The sequence below is a fragment of the Rhamphochromis sp. 'chilingali' genome (assembly GCF_963969265.1).
Source record: "Rhamphochromis sp. 'chilingali' genome assembly, chromosome: 5".
In the NCBI taxonomy this organism is placed as follows: Eukaryota; Metazoa; Chordata; class Actinopteri; order Cichliformes; family Cichlidae; genus Rhamphochromis; species Rhamphochromis sp. 'chilingali'.
This window is the reverse complement of record NC_137932.1, coordinates 28,217,110-28,231,872: the sequence shown is the minus strand read 5'-3', so window position 1 is coordinate 28,231,872 and position 14,763 is coordinate 28,217,110. Positions and strand designations below refer to the sequence as shown.

At 47.1% G+C, this 14,763-nt stretch overlaps 1 protein-coding gene across 3 annotated transcripts; it reads left to right on the top strand.

Annotated features, from left to right (window-relative positions):
- The first annotated feature begins 220 nt into the window (after positions 1-220).
- Positions 221-14,548, top strand: zbtb1 (zinc finger and BTB domain containing 1). Of its 3 annotated transcripts, XR_013971821.1 has the most exons (3): positions 221-365; positions 6,698-13,859; positions 13,954-14,548. XR_013971821.1 is itself a non-coding variant. In XM_080883613.1 (2 exons), the coding sequence occupies exon 2, from the start codon at positions 6,702-6,704 to the stop codon at positions 8,706-8,708; it is 2,007 nt and encodes a 668-aa protein (XP_080739739.1). In that variant the 5' UTR covers positions 221-365; positions 6,698-6,701; the 3' UTR covers positions 8,709-14,548. The 3 variants fall into 3 exon arrangements, 2 of the variants coding, with proteins under 2 accessions (XP_080739739.1, XP_080739740.1); XM_080883613.1 differs by having other exon boundaries at positions 6,698-14,548; XM_080883614.1 differs by lacking the exon at positions 221-365 and adding an exon at positions 393-943 and having other exon boundaries at positions 6,698-14,548.
- Positions 14,549-14,763: the final 215 nt, after the last annotated feature.

Here is a 14,763-nt window from a genome sequence, read left to right as displayed (position 1 = left end):
ATAACTTCAGTTTTTCATTTTACTTTTTTTTTTTATTTTTTACTGTGCGACACATGTTGCGTTTCCGTAGTGTCAGCTGAGCTGCGCGAAGCATCAAAGCGGAAACGTATTTTTGAAACGTTAAAACTTTATTTAACTTTATTTTGAAGGGCCCCACTCTGACCGGAAGTTCCTTATTTGGACTTCCTCGCTATGTGCGGCTTGACGGCGCGGCGGGCTGTGCGGAAGTGCTTTCATCCTGCTGGAGGAGAAGAAGAAGAAGAAGAGGCTGCTCCTTCGTCTCCACAGTAAACCATCCGCGGAGGACATTTCGGAGCCTGGGAATCCCACAGCAGCAGCCCCTTCGCCGGCCTCCGGGACCCACGGTGAGTGGACGGACCCGTGTCCGGGCTCGGGGCCGTCTGGGCGGCAGGCGGTGAAGGAAATGCTCGCGGCCTGCTCTCGGTGCTGAATGCGGGTGGCAGTGCGGGGGCGGCGGGGCTGTTTGCGGGAGAGAGCGCTCAGTAACCGCCCGGTTTTATTCGCATCACATCCGGTGGCTACTTTCAAAATATAAGTCGTAACGAATAGTTTTGAGCATTGAAGCAGCCGGAGGAGCTACGAGTTCACTGACGATCCTTCGGGGAGTGTCTGACTGTCACTGAGACGCGCTGTGATGCACGCGATACCCTGACGGTGGTCTCGTTCACCCCTTGTCACGCTTCGTGTTTTCATTTTGGAGGAGTGATCACAGGAACTTCCGGTGTGGACCACACTAACAGGGGTTAGCTTGGAGCAGCTAATCTCAGCCGAGCTGTAATCTCCATTTTAGCTCGGCGGTGTGGCCAGCCTCTCCCTCCGGTCTCTCCACGGGCTCGCTCCCACCTCGGCGGCTCCTTCGCGGCCTGTCTGCCGGTGACTGACAGCCCGCACCGCGTGCCTGCGGGCCCGGCGGGGACTAACAGTAAGCAGGATGAGGGCTCTTATTTGAGTGGTTTTTACAGTGGAGTCTGGTGACAGAGGCCAAAATTATTTCATCCACTCTTCACAGTGATCACATTATTATCTTTATTGATTACTGATCAGTAGAGTAGGTTTCTGAACTGTGACCTTTAATCTCACAAAGCTCAAACACACCTGACAGCAGACACATCAGATATGAACCTAGACTGTCACGTGTCGGCTGATAAAATGAGCCCTGAGACCTTCCTGTGAGCAGCAACCAGCTGATCAGAGTGCAAACGACTTGTCCATGACTTGTTCTGGTAATAACACGATTAAGGCACTCATCTTAGTAAAAACTCGTGAAAAACTGCATATCACAATGACCTGAAAGGGGGAAAAAAACAATGTGTCACCATTTACAATCATAAACTCTGAGCTGGGCTGTGATTAGAAACTGATGATTTAATCAGCCTGAACGTTTTAAGGCATTCTTAAAATCATATCTGCATATTTCTGGAAAAGTGTGATGATGATGATGATGATGATGATGATGATGATGACGTTTATGATGGGATATAAAAAGGTCGTTCTGCAATTTAATGTAACTGCAGCAGCTGCACGACGCCATCACATCAAACTGAGACTGGGGCTGGGGGCAAAGTCCTGCTTTCCCACTGTGTGACCTCATCACAAGTCACTCCACTGCTGGCTCTTACTGTCACATGGTGTGTAGCTAGCGGTGTCTGGGGAATCATGTGGAGGTGCGTTCTATGTCTCCACCTTTAGCAGGATCAGGTTTTGTTGGAGGAGCTCAGTTTTGGCTTTAAATCAGCGGGACCGTCCTGAACTCACGTGAACTGATCTGATGTCACGTCATGTGATCAAAGAGCCAAACCATTTCAGAATAAAACGCCATCCTGAGCCTCATCTGAGAGGCGGAACTCACTTTGGAAATCAGTCACCTGACCGTCTGCAATGGAGTCATGCTTTTCGGTCATCAATTCATATTCTGCTGGAACATGTTGGCTCGTTGATCTCACATGATGACCTCACTTCCTGTAGTCATGTGTAGGGGTGGACTATATCATACCGTTCACGGTAATACCGGTGTAATGTTGGGCAACGATAAGAAAATGAAATATCCCGATAGAATATGGGCAAAACGCGCATGCGCAGTGCCTTTGTTTACATACGCACATGGCGTCGACGCAGAATGAGAAGAGCGAAAGTGGATTGTTGAATGAAACGGATGAACCAGAATTGGTTTGTAAAAATGCTGCAACTTCAGTGGTGTGGAACTGGTTTGGCTTTCGTCCGTCAGATATACAACAAAACACTATTTTTGGTAGCGCATGCTAACGGGCTGTCTTTATTATTGGAAAATACGGCACCCTTAAAATCAATCCTTTGATTTTTCTGAAAATCGACAGCGCCCCTTATAATCCCGTGTGCCTTATGTATGAATTCTGGTTGTGTTTACTGACCTGGAAACGATTTTATGTGGTACACGGCGCTCGAAAATCTGTCAAATGTTTCAGTACGACTTTGCTAAGCTACGAAGCCGCACCGCTTGATGGATTGTCGGAGCATTACGGCTATCGTAGGCAGGAGCCTCGCGGAGTGATACGTACTGTGCTTCAACATAATATTACCGTATTGTGTGTGTGTGTGTGTGTGTGTGTGTGTGTGTGTGTGTAACCTCTTTTTAAGTTTTGTGGATATTATACATGGTTATGCTGAGGATATGTCAGCCAATTTCCACTGGAAATGCCTTTTGTAGGGCTGCTCGATTATGGCAAAAATGATAATCACGATTATTTTCACTGAAATTGAGATCACGATTATTTGACGATATTTATTTAACCCTTTAAGACCTACTATAGAACCAAGTCCACCAGAGCTTATATTATTTTTTTACATGCTGTAGTGCCATTTGTGGGAGCATTTCAAGTTGCTATACATCAATACAACTGTTATAGCCCATATTTTAATAATATGTATGCATTAAGTCCATAGTAATTACATAAATTGCAAAAAAGTGCAATAAACTACAAAAAAATTGAAAATCGCTTTTGTTTTGTTTACATATATTTCTACTTGGAGAAATTTAAGAGGTTTATCCCTCAAAACTTTAAATACAATAAAGTTGCAAAAAATAGTTTCCCACCACAGGAAATTTATTTTGAGTGTCTTCATAGTTTTATTTTGGAGATACAGCAATTTTTATATACTGCAGGAAAAACAAAAAACAATCCTATGATGCAAATTTGCAAAGAAAACAGCAGGTGCATCATTTCACTGTGGGAAGTGTTACGAACAGCTGATAGGAACGGCAAAGCGTGTTTCTGGAATATTATGTTTTTGTTCCTGCAAGCGCTTTTTATGCAATTTTTGCAAAGCTATATGTGGAACGAAACCGTGACCGAGGACAAGCTGATGGCATCAGATGTAAGTACAACTCCTCCGGTTTCATATGCAAAACAAATTATTGCGCTAGCTTACACGGTTCAGGTTCTACAGGGATTTAAAAATAATTACGCAAAACGGAGCATGCAGCTCTGACCGGCTTTAAAGGGTTAACAATGACTTTAAAAAAATAATATAAAATAGTGTGCAACGCCACTGAAGTTTTTTTTTTTTAAACTCTCTTTTCAACCAACGGCAGTCACTCTCCAAATAACTTCTGCTTAGCTTTCCGAGCTTCCCTCGGGTCCTCTTAATCAGCGGTCTCCAACCTTTTTTGCGCCACGGACCGGTTTATGCCCGACAATATTTTCACGGACCGGCCTTTAAGGTGTCGCGGATAAATGAGGGAGGGGCTAATAATCGGCTCAGTCATTTTTAATGATCGTTGAAAGCCCAGATCGTAATCGTGATTAAAATTCGATTAATTGAGCAGCCCTAGCCTTTTGGTTAAACTGTCAGCAAGGAATTTGCATTTGCACTGTTAATTTTTTATATAACTTTAATGCACATAAAAACAGCTGCTTGTTTAAGTGAAAATACATTGATGGTTTTTTTTTTTGCACTAATAAAGTTGAGGAGTTGTAAAGTGTTTTGTCTAGTGTCAATTATATCGTCAGTTATATCGTTATCAGTTATATCGTTATATATCGTGATAAATATTTTTGGTCATATCGTCCTGCTCTAGTCATGTGTCAGTTTGCATGGCCACCACCGACATCCAGAGGACCGCTGAGTGTTCTTGCCTTGCTGTCGCAGTGAAGCATGATTCATGCATCTATTAGGCGCTCTGCAGCCTAATAGATGCAGAGCTCGGAGATGCAGGGCACTAGTTGGCGCTGGAAATTTTGTCTGCCAGTCAATTTGCTTGAATCAGGAATTGTGTGAGGCAGAACAAGTTGGAAACAGCTGCACTGATCACGGTCATCATGGGCTGCGTCAATGTGTAGTTGCATTTGTCAGGATTCGTCACGTTATGGCGTAGATTTAACGCAGAAACACGTGACTGGTGGTGGTCAGCTGGCACTAAATGTTTAAAAATCTGGAAGAGGCGAGTCTTCTGATTGCACCTGAGGCAGGTGAGCTCCTGCACAGCTGGTTTTATGTTGTTCTGCTGCTATGGCTTTCAGGACTCTCTCACTCACACACACACACACACGTACAGTGATGCTACTTCGCCACTGATCTCTTATCTGGCGCGATGCTCTGAGGCACTCTGGGATCAGCTGACACATTCTAGCTGGTCACAAGTGTACTCTGTGTGAGCTTTACCTGTGAGCACAGCCAGGTGAACCGCCAGTGGAACTGGGGAGGGAAGGCAGCTCAGTACACACAGACGGGACGACATCGCTGAAAATAAAAACGCGTCAAAGTTTTAAGCGAATCACTGTTCAGCTCAGGTGACGGGAGAAAACATCTTCCTCTGATTACACCCCATTTTGACACAAGAAGTGACATCTTTTGATGGGTTTCAGTGTCTCCAAGCAGCAGCGGGGCAGGGGGGGTCAGGCAGTGAAGGTACATGTCTAACAAAAAGCTCCAGTTCTGAAGAACAGGACCGGGTTCACTTCACAGTACAGAAAACCGCATGCGACCGGTTTTCTCCTGCAGCACAGGAACCTGTTTTTAGCTCCGCCCACATCTGGAACTGCTGCAGATGTTATTGGCGTATACCCGCCGATGAGGGCTCGGGTAACCAGTGAGCAGAGAGCATTCTCAGAGAGCGGTTTGGCCCAGATGTGCCCTGCATCTGCAGTTTCCTCTGAGTCCAACTTAAAGATCCAGATTTGTCGGGTGTGTCGGGCACATCTGGCTCACAGTTTACTGTAACCTGGTCCACAGGACATCTGCTGTGAACTCTCCAGGTGTTGGTGGGGTCAGGGTGGACCTTTTATTTAGGCAGTAACTTGGGGTGTGTACAGGTATACTTGTCCTGCAATAGGGCTGCCACGATTAGTCGACTAGTCACGATTACGTCGACTATCAAAATCGTCGACGACTGATTTAATAGTCGACGCGTCGTTTGAAGCTTTGTAAGATCACAAAAGACGCAGGAATAAGTAGCAGGATTTAAGAGTGTAATAACGGAATGAAACAGAAGATGGCAGCACTGCATGTACAAGGATGCCAGCTGCCCTTAAACCCCGAAGAAGAAGAAGCTCTGTCCCAGAATTCATAGCGCCCAGCTCAGTTTCCAACAATGGCGGCAGCTAGTTAGCTTTAATATTACTCTTATTATTCTTTCTGAGTCACAAAATAAACGTTTAACATATTTTCAGGCGAGAATGTAGCTGTGTAAACCTCAAATATCTGCTCAGTTTATCAAGACACCACATATTTTCAAAAGCGCTCTGACGTTTTCGGAGACGTCTGTTACCCACTAGCTCGATAGCTAACCGGGGGCAAGGCTAACTAGCCGTGAGAACACCGGACTCCCGGCCGTCACTTAGATAACTTTAAAATGTTATTGTTTGGCTTTTTTTAGTATTTTATTTGTTCCTGAGTAAATCGGTTTGGCTGAGATTAAAGTTATAGTTTTTACACAGCTGAATAAACATCAAACAGACAGCTGATTATCAGAAGTGTGAGATGCTCCAGAATTTACTCCGGTGTCCTGTTATATTTTAGATAGCAAGGAGTTTATTAAACTTCACCGAAACAATCTGCAAGTTTAATTAAAATTTAATAAACTACCATCTTGTCTTTATTTTTAGTTAGCACACACCTTAAACACTTAAAGCTGTAAGCTAATGATAGTTATATAAGAGCAGATGCTGCTGGTGCAACCTACAGCTTGTAGGTTTTACGTCCAATGGGTGATGATCTGATTAGTCGACTAATCGCAAAAATAATCGGTGACTAGTCGACTATCAGAATAATCGTTTGTGGCAGCCCTATCCTGCAATACAAACACATCTGTCACATAACAGGGTAGGTGTGTGTGTGAGGGGGGGGTGTCACTTACTGTGAGAATAGCCAACGGGAGGTGAAGCATCCTCCCCCACAGTGAGTTTAGAAAGGTGAGAAGTAGACCTGCCATCGTGTGTGTGTGTGTGCGCGTGCATGTTAAATCTGAGCAGTGTGTTCTTGAGAAGGAAATACTGATTCATCACTGCAGTGCTGTAAGTGAAGCTGGGAGCTGATCTGAGCGTGCTCGGTGTGTGAACTTGTGGCTCTAATTAAAGTCAGAGTTGCTGATGAATCATATCAGGCCCGACTGTCCCGTGCCGGCTCACACGTTATGAAAGTCGACCGCAGACGACCTTGCTGCCTCATAAATTCTGACTCTGTCTTCCTCTGTTGTCCACAGGGCGATGGCAAGGCCGAGCCACAGCGATCACGTCCTCCAGCAACTCAACAACCAGCGCGAGTGGGGCTTCCTGTGCGACTGCCTCATCGCCATCGGCGACATCTACTTCCGGGCTCACAAGGCGGTGCTGGCGGCCTGCAGCTCCTACTTCAGGATGATGTTCATCCGGGACCAGCAGGGAGCGGGCCGCCTGGACCTGAGCAACATGCAGATCAGTGCCGAGTGCTTCGACCTCATCCTGCAGCTCATGTACCTCGGGCGCATCGTTGTGGGCAGTTACGAGTTTGAGGAGCTGAAAGCGTCCATGGCATATCTGCAGATGTACTACATCCCTGACTCGCTGGAGGACCTGAGGGACATCAGGAGCTCCAACATCACGCCGTCCTCCTCTGCCTCCTCATCCAGCTCCTCCGCCGGGCCTGCTGGCGGGAAGATGATGTTTGGCGTGCGCATGTACGAACAGCAGCGGCCCGCCGCACCTGAAGGGGAGCGTCTGCCGAAGGCCGTCACTAGCAGCACGGGGCGTCCGGCTGTTCCTGCTGTTCCTGCTGCAGTTGGCAGGCCAGCGACGACTGAAGAGGCAGCAACCGCTCCTCTGATTGTGGCGGCGCCAGTTTTAGACGGAGCAGGCGAGCAACCATGTGACCTGAGGAAGCGGTCAGGTGGTAGGAGTTCAACTCTGAAGGACCGCCCTAGGTTCGGTCGCACATACACTTGCGACGACTGTGGCTTCGTGTTCAGCTGCGAGAAGCTTCTAATCGAGCATATCCTCACGTGTACCAACCGCAAAGCCTTCCACCCACCCCGAGGCAACACTGAGGGTGACAACGACTCAAGTAAAGCAGAGAGCTCCGCCTCAGAGAGCGTGGAGGAACACCGGGTCGTCTGTAAAGGTGAGGACGACTGGCCTGAGGCCAAGACTGCCCGGTCAGTCCTAGGCGGACCAGACGGCGAGCCTGGGTCCACCAGGAGCATCAAGACCGAACCAGAAGAGAGCATGTTCCCTGAGATCGAGGTGGTCCGTGTTGGCGAGCATGCCGCCAGAGATTTTAGTGCACGCTTCGGTGATGCAGCGCTGAGGGAGAAAACGCAATCGGACCCCGAGCCCGGTGTCTCCGGTTTGGAAAACAGCAGCGAGCCTTTCGAAGGCAATGATTCCGGCATCCCCGTCAAACTCCAGAAGGTCAAAGACGAGAAGCAGGACGCTGACGGCACGCCCTGCGAGGTGTGTGGCGCTCTGTTATTGGAGGAGGACAAGTCCGCACACTATCTGTCCAACCACATGGGGCATATATGTGCCTGCGGCAGGTGCGGCCAGGTGTTGATCAAAGGCCGGCAGCTGCAGGAGCATGCCGAGCGCTGCGGTGAATCCCATGGAGCTGAGTCGGACTCCCATGGCGAGGATGAGGCGTCCCTGCTGGAGGAGCCGCATGGGATGGAGGAGGGGCTGCTGGAGGCAGCCGACCTGGCGTGTCCGCACTGCGGCCTGCTGTTCCAGAACGAGAGCCTGGCGTTGGAGCACGCTCTATCCTGCCACGACCAGGAGCTGTTTCGGCCCACCATGCTGGAGGAAGGCGGCGAGCCCGATCACCGCCGCAAACACTTCTGCAGCATCTGTGGCAAAGGCTTCTACCAGCGCTGCCACCTGCGCGAGCACTACACTGTCCACACCAAGGAGAAGCAGTTCACCTGCCAGACCTGTGGCAAGCAGTTCCTGCGCGAGCGCCAACTCCGCCTCCACACTGACATGCATAAAGGAATGGCGCGCTACGTGTGCCCCGTGTGTGACCAGGGGACCTTCCTCAAACACGACCACGTGCGTCACATGATCTCCCACCTGTCAGCCGGGGAAACCATCTGCCAGGTGTGCTTCCAGATCTTCCCGGGTGGCGAACAGCTGGAGAAGCACATGGATGTCCACCTGTACATCTGTGGCGTGTGCGGTGAGAAGTTCCGCCTGCGCAAAGACATGCGGAGCCACTATAACTCCAAACACACCAAGAGACTATAACAGCGCTGCTGCCATGTCCACGAGTCTGTTACTAAGAAGCCATAAATGTGAGAACAAAGAATGCACTTGAACACCAAAAAGACTGAACTGCACTTTGAAGCCGTACGCAAACTAACCGGGTGTCACACTGCGAGCTGCGGGTCCAGCCGCGCCTTAGTGACTTCTGTCCGCTTGAGGCTTTGCGCAACAGGAAGCTGGTGGGTTGGTAGATACCTGAGGACAGGAAGCCTCGTGTTAGAGCTGATTCTGAATAAATAGCAAACAGCATGCTGCCTAGAAACCGACTGCTATTTGTCCATACATGGAGAGCGGGAGGTGGGCGGTGGCACACAGGCTCCACCCACTGCCTGCCTCTCTCCATGATGACGGTGTAGTCACCGTGCGTGACAGGAAGCTTCTGTCTGCCATATTGGAGCTGAACTTGGTGGCGAGAGAGGCAGACCTTTTCTGGAGGGAGGAGGAAAGCTGTTTAGAGCACAAACAGTTGTTTTATCCTTCAATTCAATTCAATTGAACTTTATTTTACGCAAACCTACGGCACACAGTCACAACAGCAGTCGCCTCGTGGGGCTCTGTGAGATTAACCCTTGACAAAATTAAAGGCCAAAATGAGCTGCACAATGAATTACACGCCAGGAAACAGATTACAAATAACTGAACCCATCGTAAAATCTGATTGGTCGCCCAGAGCTCACGTTTCCTGTTGTTCTTTTTTTTTAAATGTTTAAACACGAGCTGAAACTCAAAACTGCCCTTGCGTGATTTTCAGAGCAACGAGGCGCCATGTTGCCTTAAATTCCGACTCGCAGAGTGCACGGTTCAAATCGCGGCCTCAGACTGATGTGGTCATGTGGCCTTCTCTGAGCTTTAATCACATTTCAGGTCCAAAAGTAATCCACAGAAACCCACCAATCAGACGACCCCTATGAACTCACGCTTTAGCGACATTTCTGGCTGATTCAAAACCGTCAGGAGTTACTGAAACTGGCGCCGTCACAGGCCGGTGTGAGCTGCGGTGGTTCTGCAGCGCTCTGAGCTTCTGTTTTAAGACGTTACCTGAAACTGGCTGCAGGTCTAGACGCAGCTGCTCTGTTCTCTAAACAAACCATAAAGGTGACGTGCCGTCAGCTGGTGCCTGCACGACCAATCACGCTCTCAGCTGACGGCACTGATCGTTTTTATAGTTAAACATTATTTTTATTAAGTTATAATTGCATGTATGATATCTGACAGCTGTGATGGCCAATCAGCTGCTCGTATCAAAGAGCAGGAATCTCGCAGTCGCGTAGAGGAGGCACCACCCTCCACCCGTTACAGCTCAGGTCTGAACGAGTCGACCGTAGCATTTCCGTCCAATGGACCAAGTGGAGGACTTGCGGACCTTCATGGATCCTAGAGTTCAGGTTCAGCACGTACACGCTAAACTGACGTCATCACAACCTAAAAACGTTATAGTAACCGATTAAAATGAGTCCGTCGAAGCTCCGCCCACACCCACGGTTAGCGCTTGTGCTGCTCGCAGTGTGATCTCCAGAGGAAATACAAACTAGTATATCTGCTGAAACGGTACCCCTGTGACCTGCGTGGAGAGAAATTCCTGTTTGCAAGGGTGCGCTGCCTCACGCTTGGATGTTTCCCAGAATACTAAAGCCTGTTACGGCTTCCTCGCTCTGTCACCGTCCCACGCACTCTGTGATTGGTGCCTTTACTGTAACACTCCGTCCTTCCTGTCAAACTCACGGCGATGTGTGAGGGGCGGGCCGGCACGGAAGGTCACAAACCCCCCTTCAGACTGAACCGGCCAATGAAAAATCCAACAACTAAACACTAGAACCAGTCACCTCGACTCTTACCCTCAGAACTCCTGTTATGCCTTACAAGTCTCTCGAAGTGTTCGCTCGCCAGCAGTACGGGATCGGACTGGATCCAGCTGCTCAGAACCAACCAGTCGTTACAGGCTCGAGTAAATCAGACTATCAGAACCAATCAGAATGAGCTCCATGAAATGATTCTGCGGCTGCTTGGACAATCAGCCCTGCCCCCCTCATCATCTTCTTCTCGTCTGGCTCACAGTGAGACTGTTTCCTGTGGACTAAGACCTGAAACCAAACAAACTCCAGCTGAACTCAAACTAATTCAACTTTCACCTAATCAGCACTAACAGAAGTCAGGGACATGCCCCTTTAATGCCTCACCAGTTTAGACCAGTTTAAGCCGGCTCAGGTCGGACCGGGTGGATCTGACCAAGGTGGCGGGTCCACCTGGTTACCCCAGGTGTAAACGAATGTCGTCTTAAGTAAAGCTAGCGATGTCAGCTGTTTGTTCTTCTTCTTGCGTTGTTTTTCTGTTTGTGACCACGACTCTTAATAAACAGAGTGAACCTGAGTGTGGGTGGAGCCTCTGTTTCCATCCCACAGAGGATGAAGGCTCAGTGTTATTTACCAGCACCTCCTCCTCAAGCTGCAGCTTCATCTTTTCTCTGCTTCACGAAGTTTTTAATGTCAGGGCTGAGGGAGGATCAGCTCATTGATCAGCTGATGTTTGGACTGATGCTCACATTTTTCACAGAGATCACCTGTAGCTGTGTTCTAGCTTCTGTGGTTTCCTGACAGGATACCACAGAAGAAGCAGCTGTTATTGATTATTGGTTTGTTAACGGTGATCGTTTCTGACTGAAGGCCAGCGGGAAACGGGTCCAGTGTTGGTGTTTAAATGCTCCACATAAATGTTTTTCAGTCACATGGGCTCTGAGATTCAGCTGACCTTTGACCTTCCTATCTGATTGGAATATAATCACAATTATTTTGAAGATTTTTATTGATGTTGATCATGCAACCTCAGTGCTTCCTGTTTCAAATTGAGTGTTTAGTGAGGCTTTTATTCTGAAATATTTCCAGGAAACTGCATCTCACTCAGAAATACTTGTTTTAATTTTTCTAAAGATTCTGAAGATGAGACATAAAAATAACATTTGATCAGAATGTCATCAACACAAGGCCGCAGATGTCCATCTCCACCGTCAGATCACCTTTGAATCTGAAAATGTTAAATCCAGACTTTTGTCTCTGTTTGGATTAAAATATCCACAAGAGGAGGGTCTGTAATGTTCCTCTGCAGCAGGGTGTCAAACTCCAGTCCTCAACATCAGCCTCACAGCTCCCTGTAGAGCACAGGTGTCAAACTTGAGGGCTGGTGTCCTGAAACTTTTTCATGTGTCCCTGCTGCAACACACCTGATTAAAATTAGGTTATTAGCAAGACTTGACTGCATGCTGAGGTGGCAATCCCCAACCTTACTCAAGTAAATTTAAATAAATGTAAGTTTTTGGGAAATTGTACTTCTAAAAGTACTTTTGTTGCACCATGTTCATTCACTTATGAGCTGCTGTAACATGAATCAAATGGCTGAGGCTATATCTACACTAGCCCGGATAAATTTGAAAACTGTGTTTTCTTTTGAAAACGCTCTGTGTCCACACTATCGTTTTCACGTTGTGCGTCCACATTGAAACGGCCGAAAATACCCTCCGCTATATTAGGCTACGTTCACACTGCAGGGCTTAATGCTCAATTCCGATTTTTTGATCAAATCCAATTTTTTTTTTCTCTGCTTGTTCACACTACAAATACAATGTGACAGCAAACAAGCTCTAGTGTGAACCCTCAAAGCAGCCCGCATGCGCAAAAGAAGACATCACACACAACGCGCTTTGTTTAGACCCAGACCAAACAGTATTGTTTGACTGATGGCCCTTAATATAAAGACTTCGGACTTTATGTTTCCCAAATTTGCTTTAAGTTATAAAGTTATTTTGTTATTTACAAATGGCCTAATAATTATCCTTATTGCTGTTTTAGAGAGGAGCGGTGCTTCAAAGGATAGTTAGAAATGTCTGTCAGAATCTGCAGATAATACAGTACAAATAAAATGTTCCCATTTTCTGTACGTTTCACTAACATCTACACGGGATGACCAAGAAGCGTTCACGATGTCTTATCGGGTGCTTTTCAGGCGCTGATAATTGGCATCTGTCTTGTGTCAGTGACGTAAAAGACGGATTTAATGCGACATGACCATTCAAACAGCAGTCGCTTTCTAAAACATCAGATATGTATCGGATTCAGTACCACATACAAAAGTGACCCTGATCGGATTTAAAAATATCGGATTTGTGCTGTTCACACTGTCATAGCATGATCGGATATGGGTTGCATAGGGTCAAAAAAGTCAGATTTGATGCGCTTTCGCCTGCAGTGTGAACGTAGCCTAAGTTTAATTTAATTGGTCACATGACTGCATCACATGACTAAAATGTGTCATCGTTTTACCACAGTGTCACCACAGTGTGATTCGCTGTCCACACTGCGACATGAAAACGGCATTTTCAAATATATCCGGTTTGGAAAGTGTTTTCAAAACACAGCGTTTTCCTTGACCAAAAATGAAGTCTCAGTGTGGACGGAAGGCCAAAACGAAGAGAAAAAGATGTGTTTTCAAACGAAAACGTATAAGTGTGGACATGGCCTGAATTGCCTCCTCAGCATGCAGTCAAGTTCTATAGTCTTGCTAATGACCTACCAATTTTAATTCTGGTATGTTGCAGCAGGGACACATTTAAAAGTTTCAGGACACTGGCCCTCGAGTTTGGCACCTGTTCTCTACAGGAAGCTGTGAGGCTGATGCTGCTAGTCACACTTTGTGAAAAACTGGTTCAGCGTCTGTCCACACGGGGGAGCTGCAGAAGGACTGACAGACTGAAGATCTGCTTTGTGGGCTGGACCTCTTCAGACACCAGAATGAAAGCAGAACCTGCAATATGACTCACAACACCTCTCTGAGGTTTGACTGAGTCAAAAGAGTTTGTGATCCAACTGCATGTTGGAGGCCAAAGGTCAGCTGCTGGCTGTGAGAGGTAGGTCCTTGGGTCAGTCTGAATGTGACAAACACACTGTCAGTTGCTGAGGAGTCGAGTCCTTTTTAATAACGCTTTGGCACACGAGTCCCAGATCAGTTACAGATGCTAGCCCTCGAGCAGAGAGGGTTGGTGTTCTGTGCTGTGGCTCGAATGCAGGCTGAGATCACAAGAAGACCTGCGAGCTGCTGATGTTTCATGTGTATGACGATGTGAAGAGAAGGAAGCTGAATGCAGAGGTCAGTGTGACAGAGCGACAACAGGAATGTGACATCACTTAGATGTGTTTCTAATGTGGCAGCACAGTTTTCACTTTATTGTTTCTGACTTCAGGTGGTGCTCTCCGCCTCTGCCGCCAGGCCATGTTACACCACAGTTCAAGAGGGGGGCAATGAACGTGTCACAGGTGCGACTCACCTGACTTGACTACACCTGAGTGTGTGGTCAGGTGAGTCTGAGGAGGAGGACCTGTGTCCGTCACATGTCTGCTGGGACTCTGCAGACACACAAATCTTGATGCAGGTGTAAAAACCACTGATGTTTGGAAATGCTGAGCTGGATTTGATCCAAACCTTCTGCTGTATTTATTTTTGTTTCATTCTCTATTTTCTGTAACAGAATGAAATAAATCAGGTTAAATTGTTTTCATTTGTCAGTGATGACAGTCATGCACCTGAGGGCATCATCAAACTGTTTTCATCTGAACCAAATATTTGCATAGATGTAAGATTATCTACAGCTGTTTTCAGTACCACTGATGTTAATTTAGTGTCTTTCTCTCCAGCTGATCTGAGTTAGCTTGAGTAACTACCACCAGCTGCTTTGGCCTGTTCTTTTCTGTATCACATGGTGGCGCAGTGAGTCACTGTAACTTTCATTTAATTAGAGTTTATTTCCTGTAAACAAATATTAAATGATTTCTAACCAACTGCATCAATCTGTCTGTGATTAGCCGTCCACACTGAGCTCTGACAGCTGTACAAATAGCGTTGTTCCTGAAGTCACACCTTGGTATTTTGGTAAATCCAGATTTATTTATCTCAGTCCTGCAAACGGGAAGCCGGATTTTCAGGTCATTAACTGAGGCATGAAAATGTGCGGCCTCTCCTACTTCCTGTCAAACAGCAAGTTTGTCTCCACATA

Bases quoted from the DNA above. Each gene is read 5' to 3' on its own strand.
- zbtb1 (XM_080883613.1), top strand. From the start codon at position 6,702: ATGGCAAGGCCGAGCCACAGCGATCACGTCCTCCAGCAACTCAACAAC.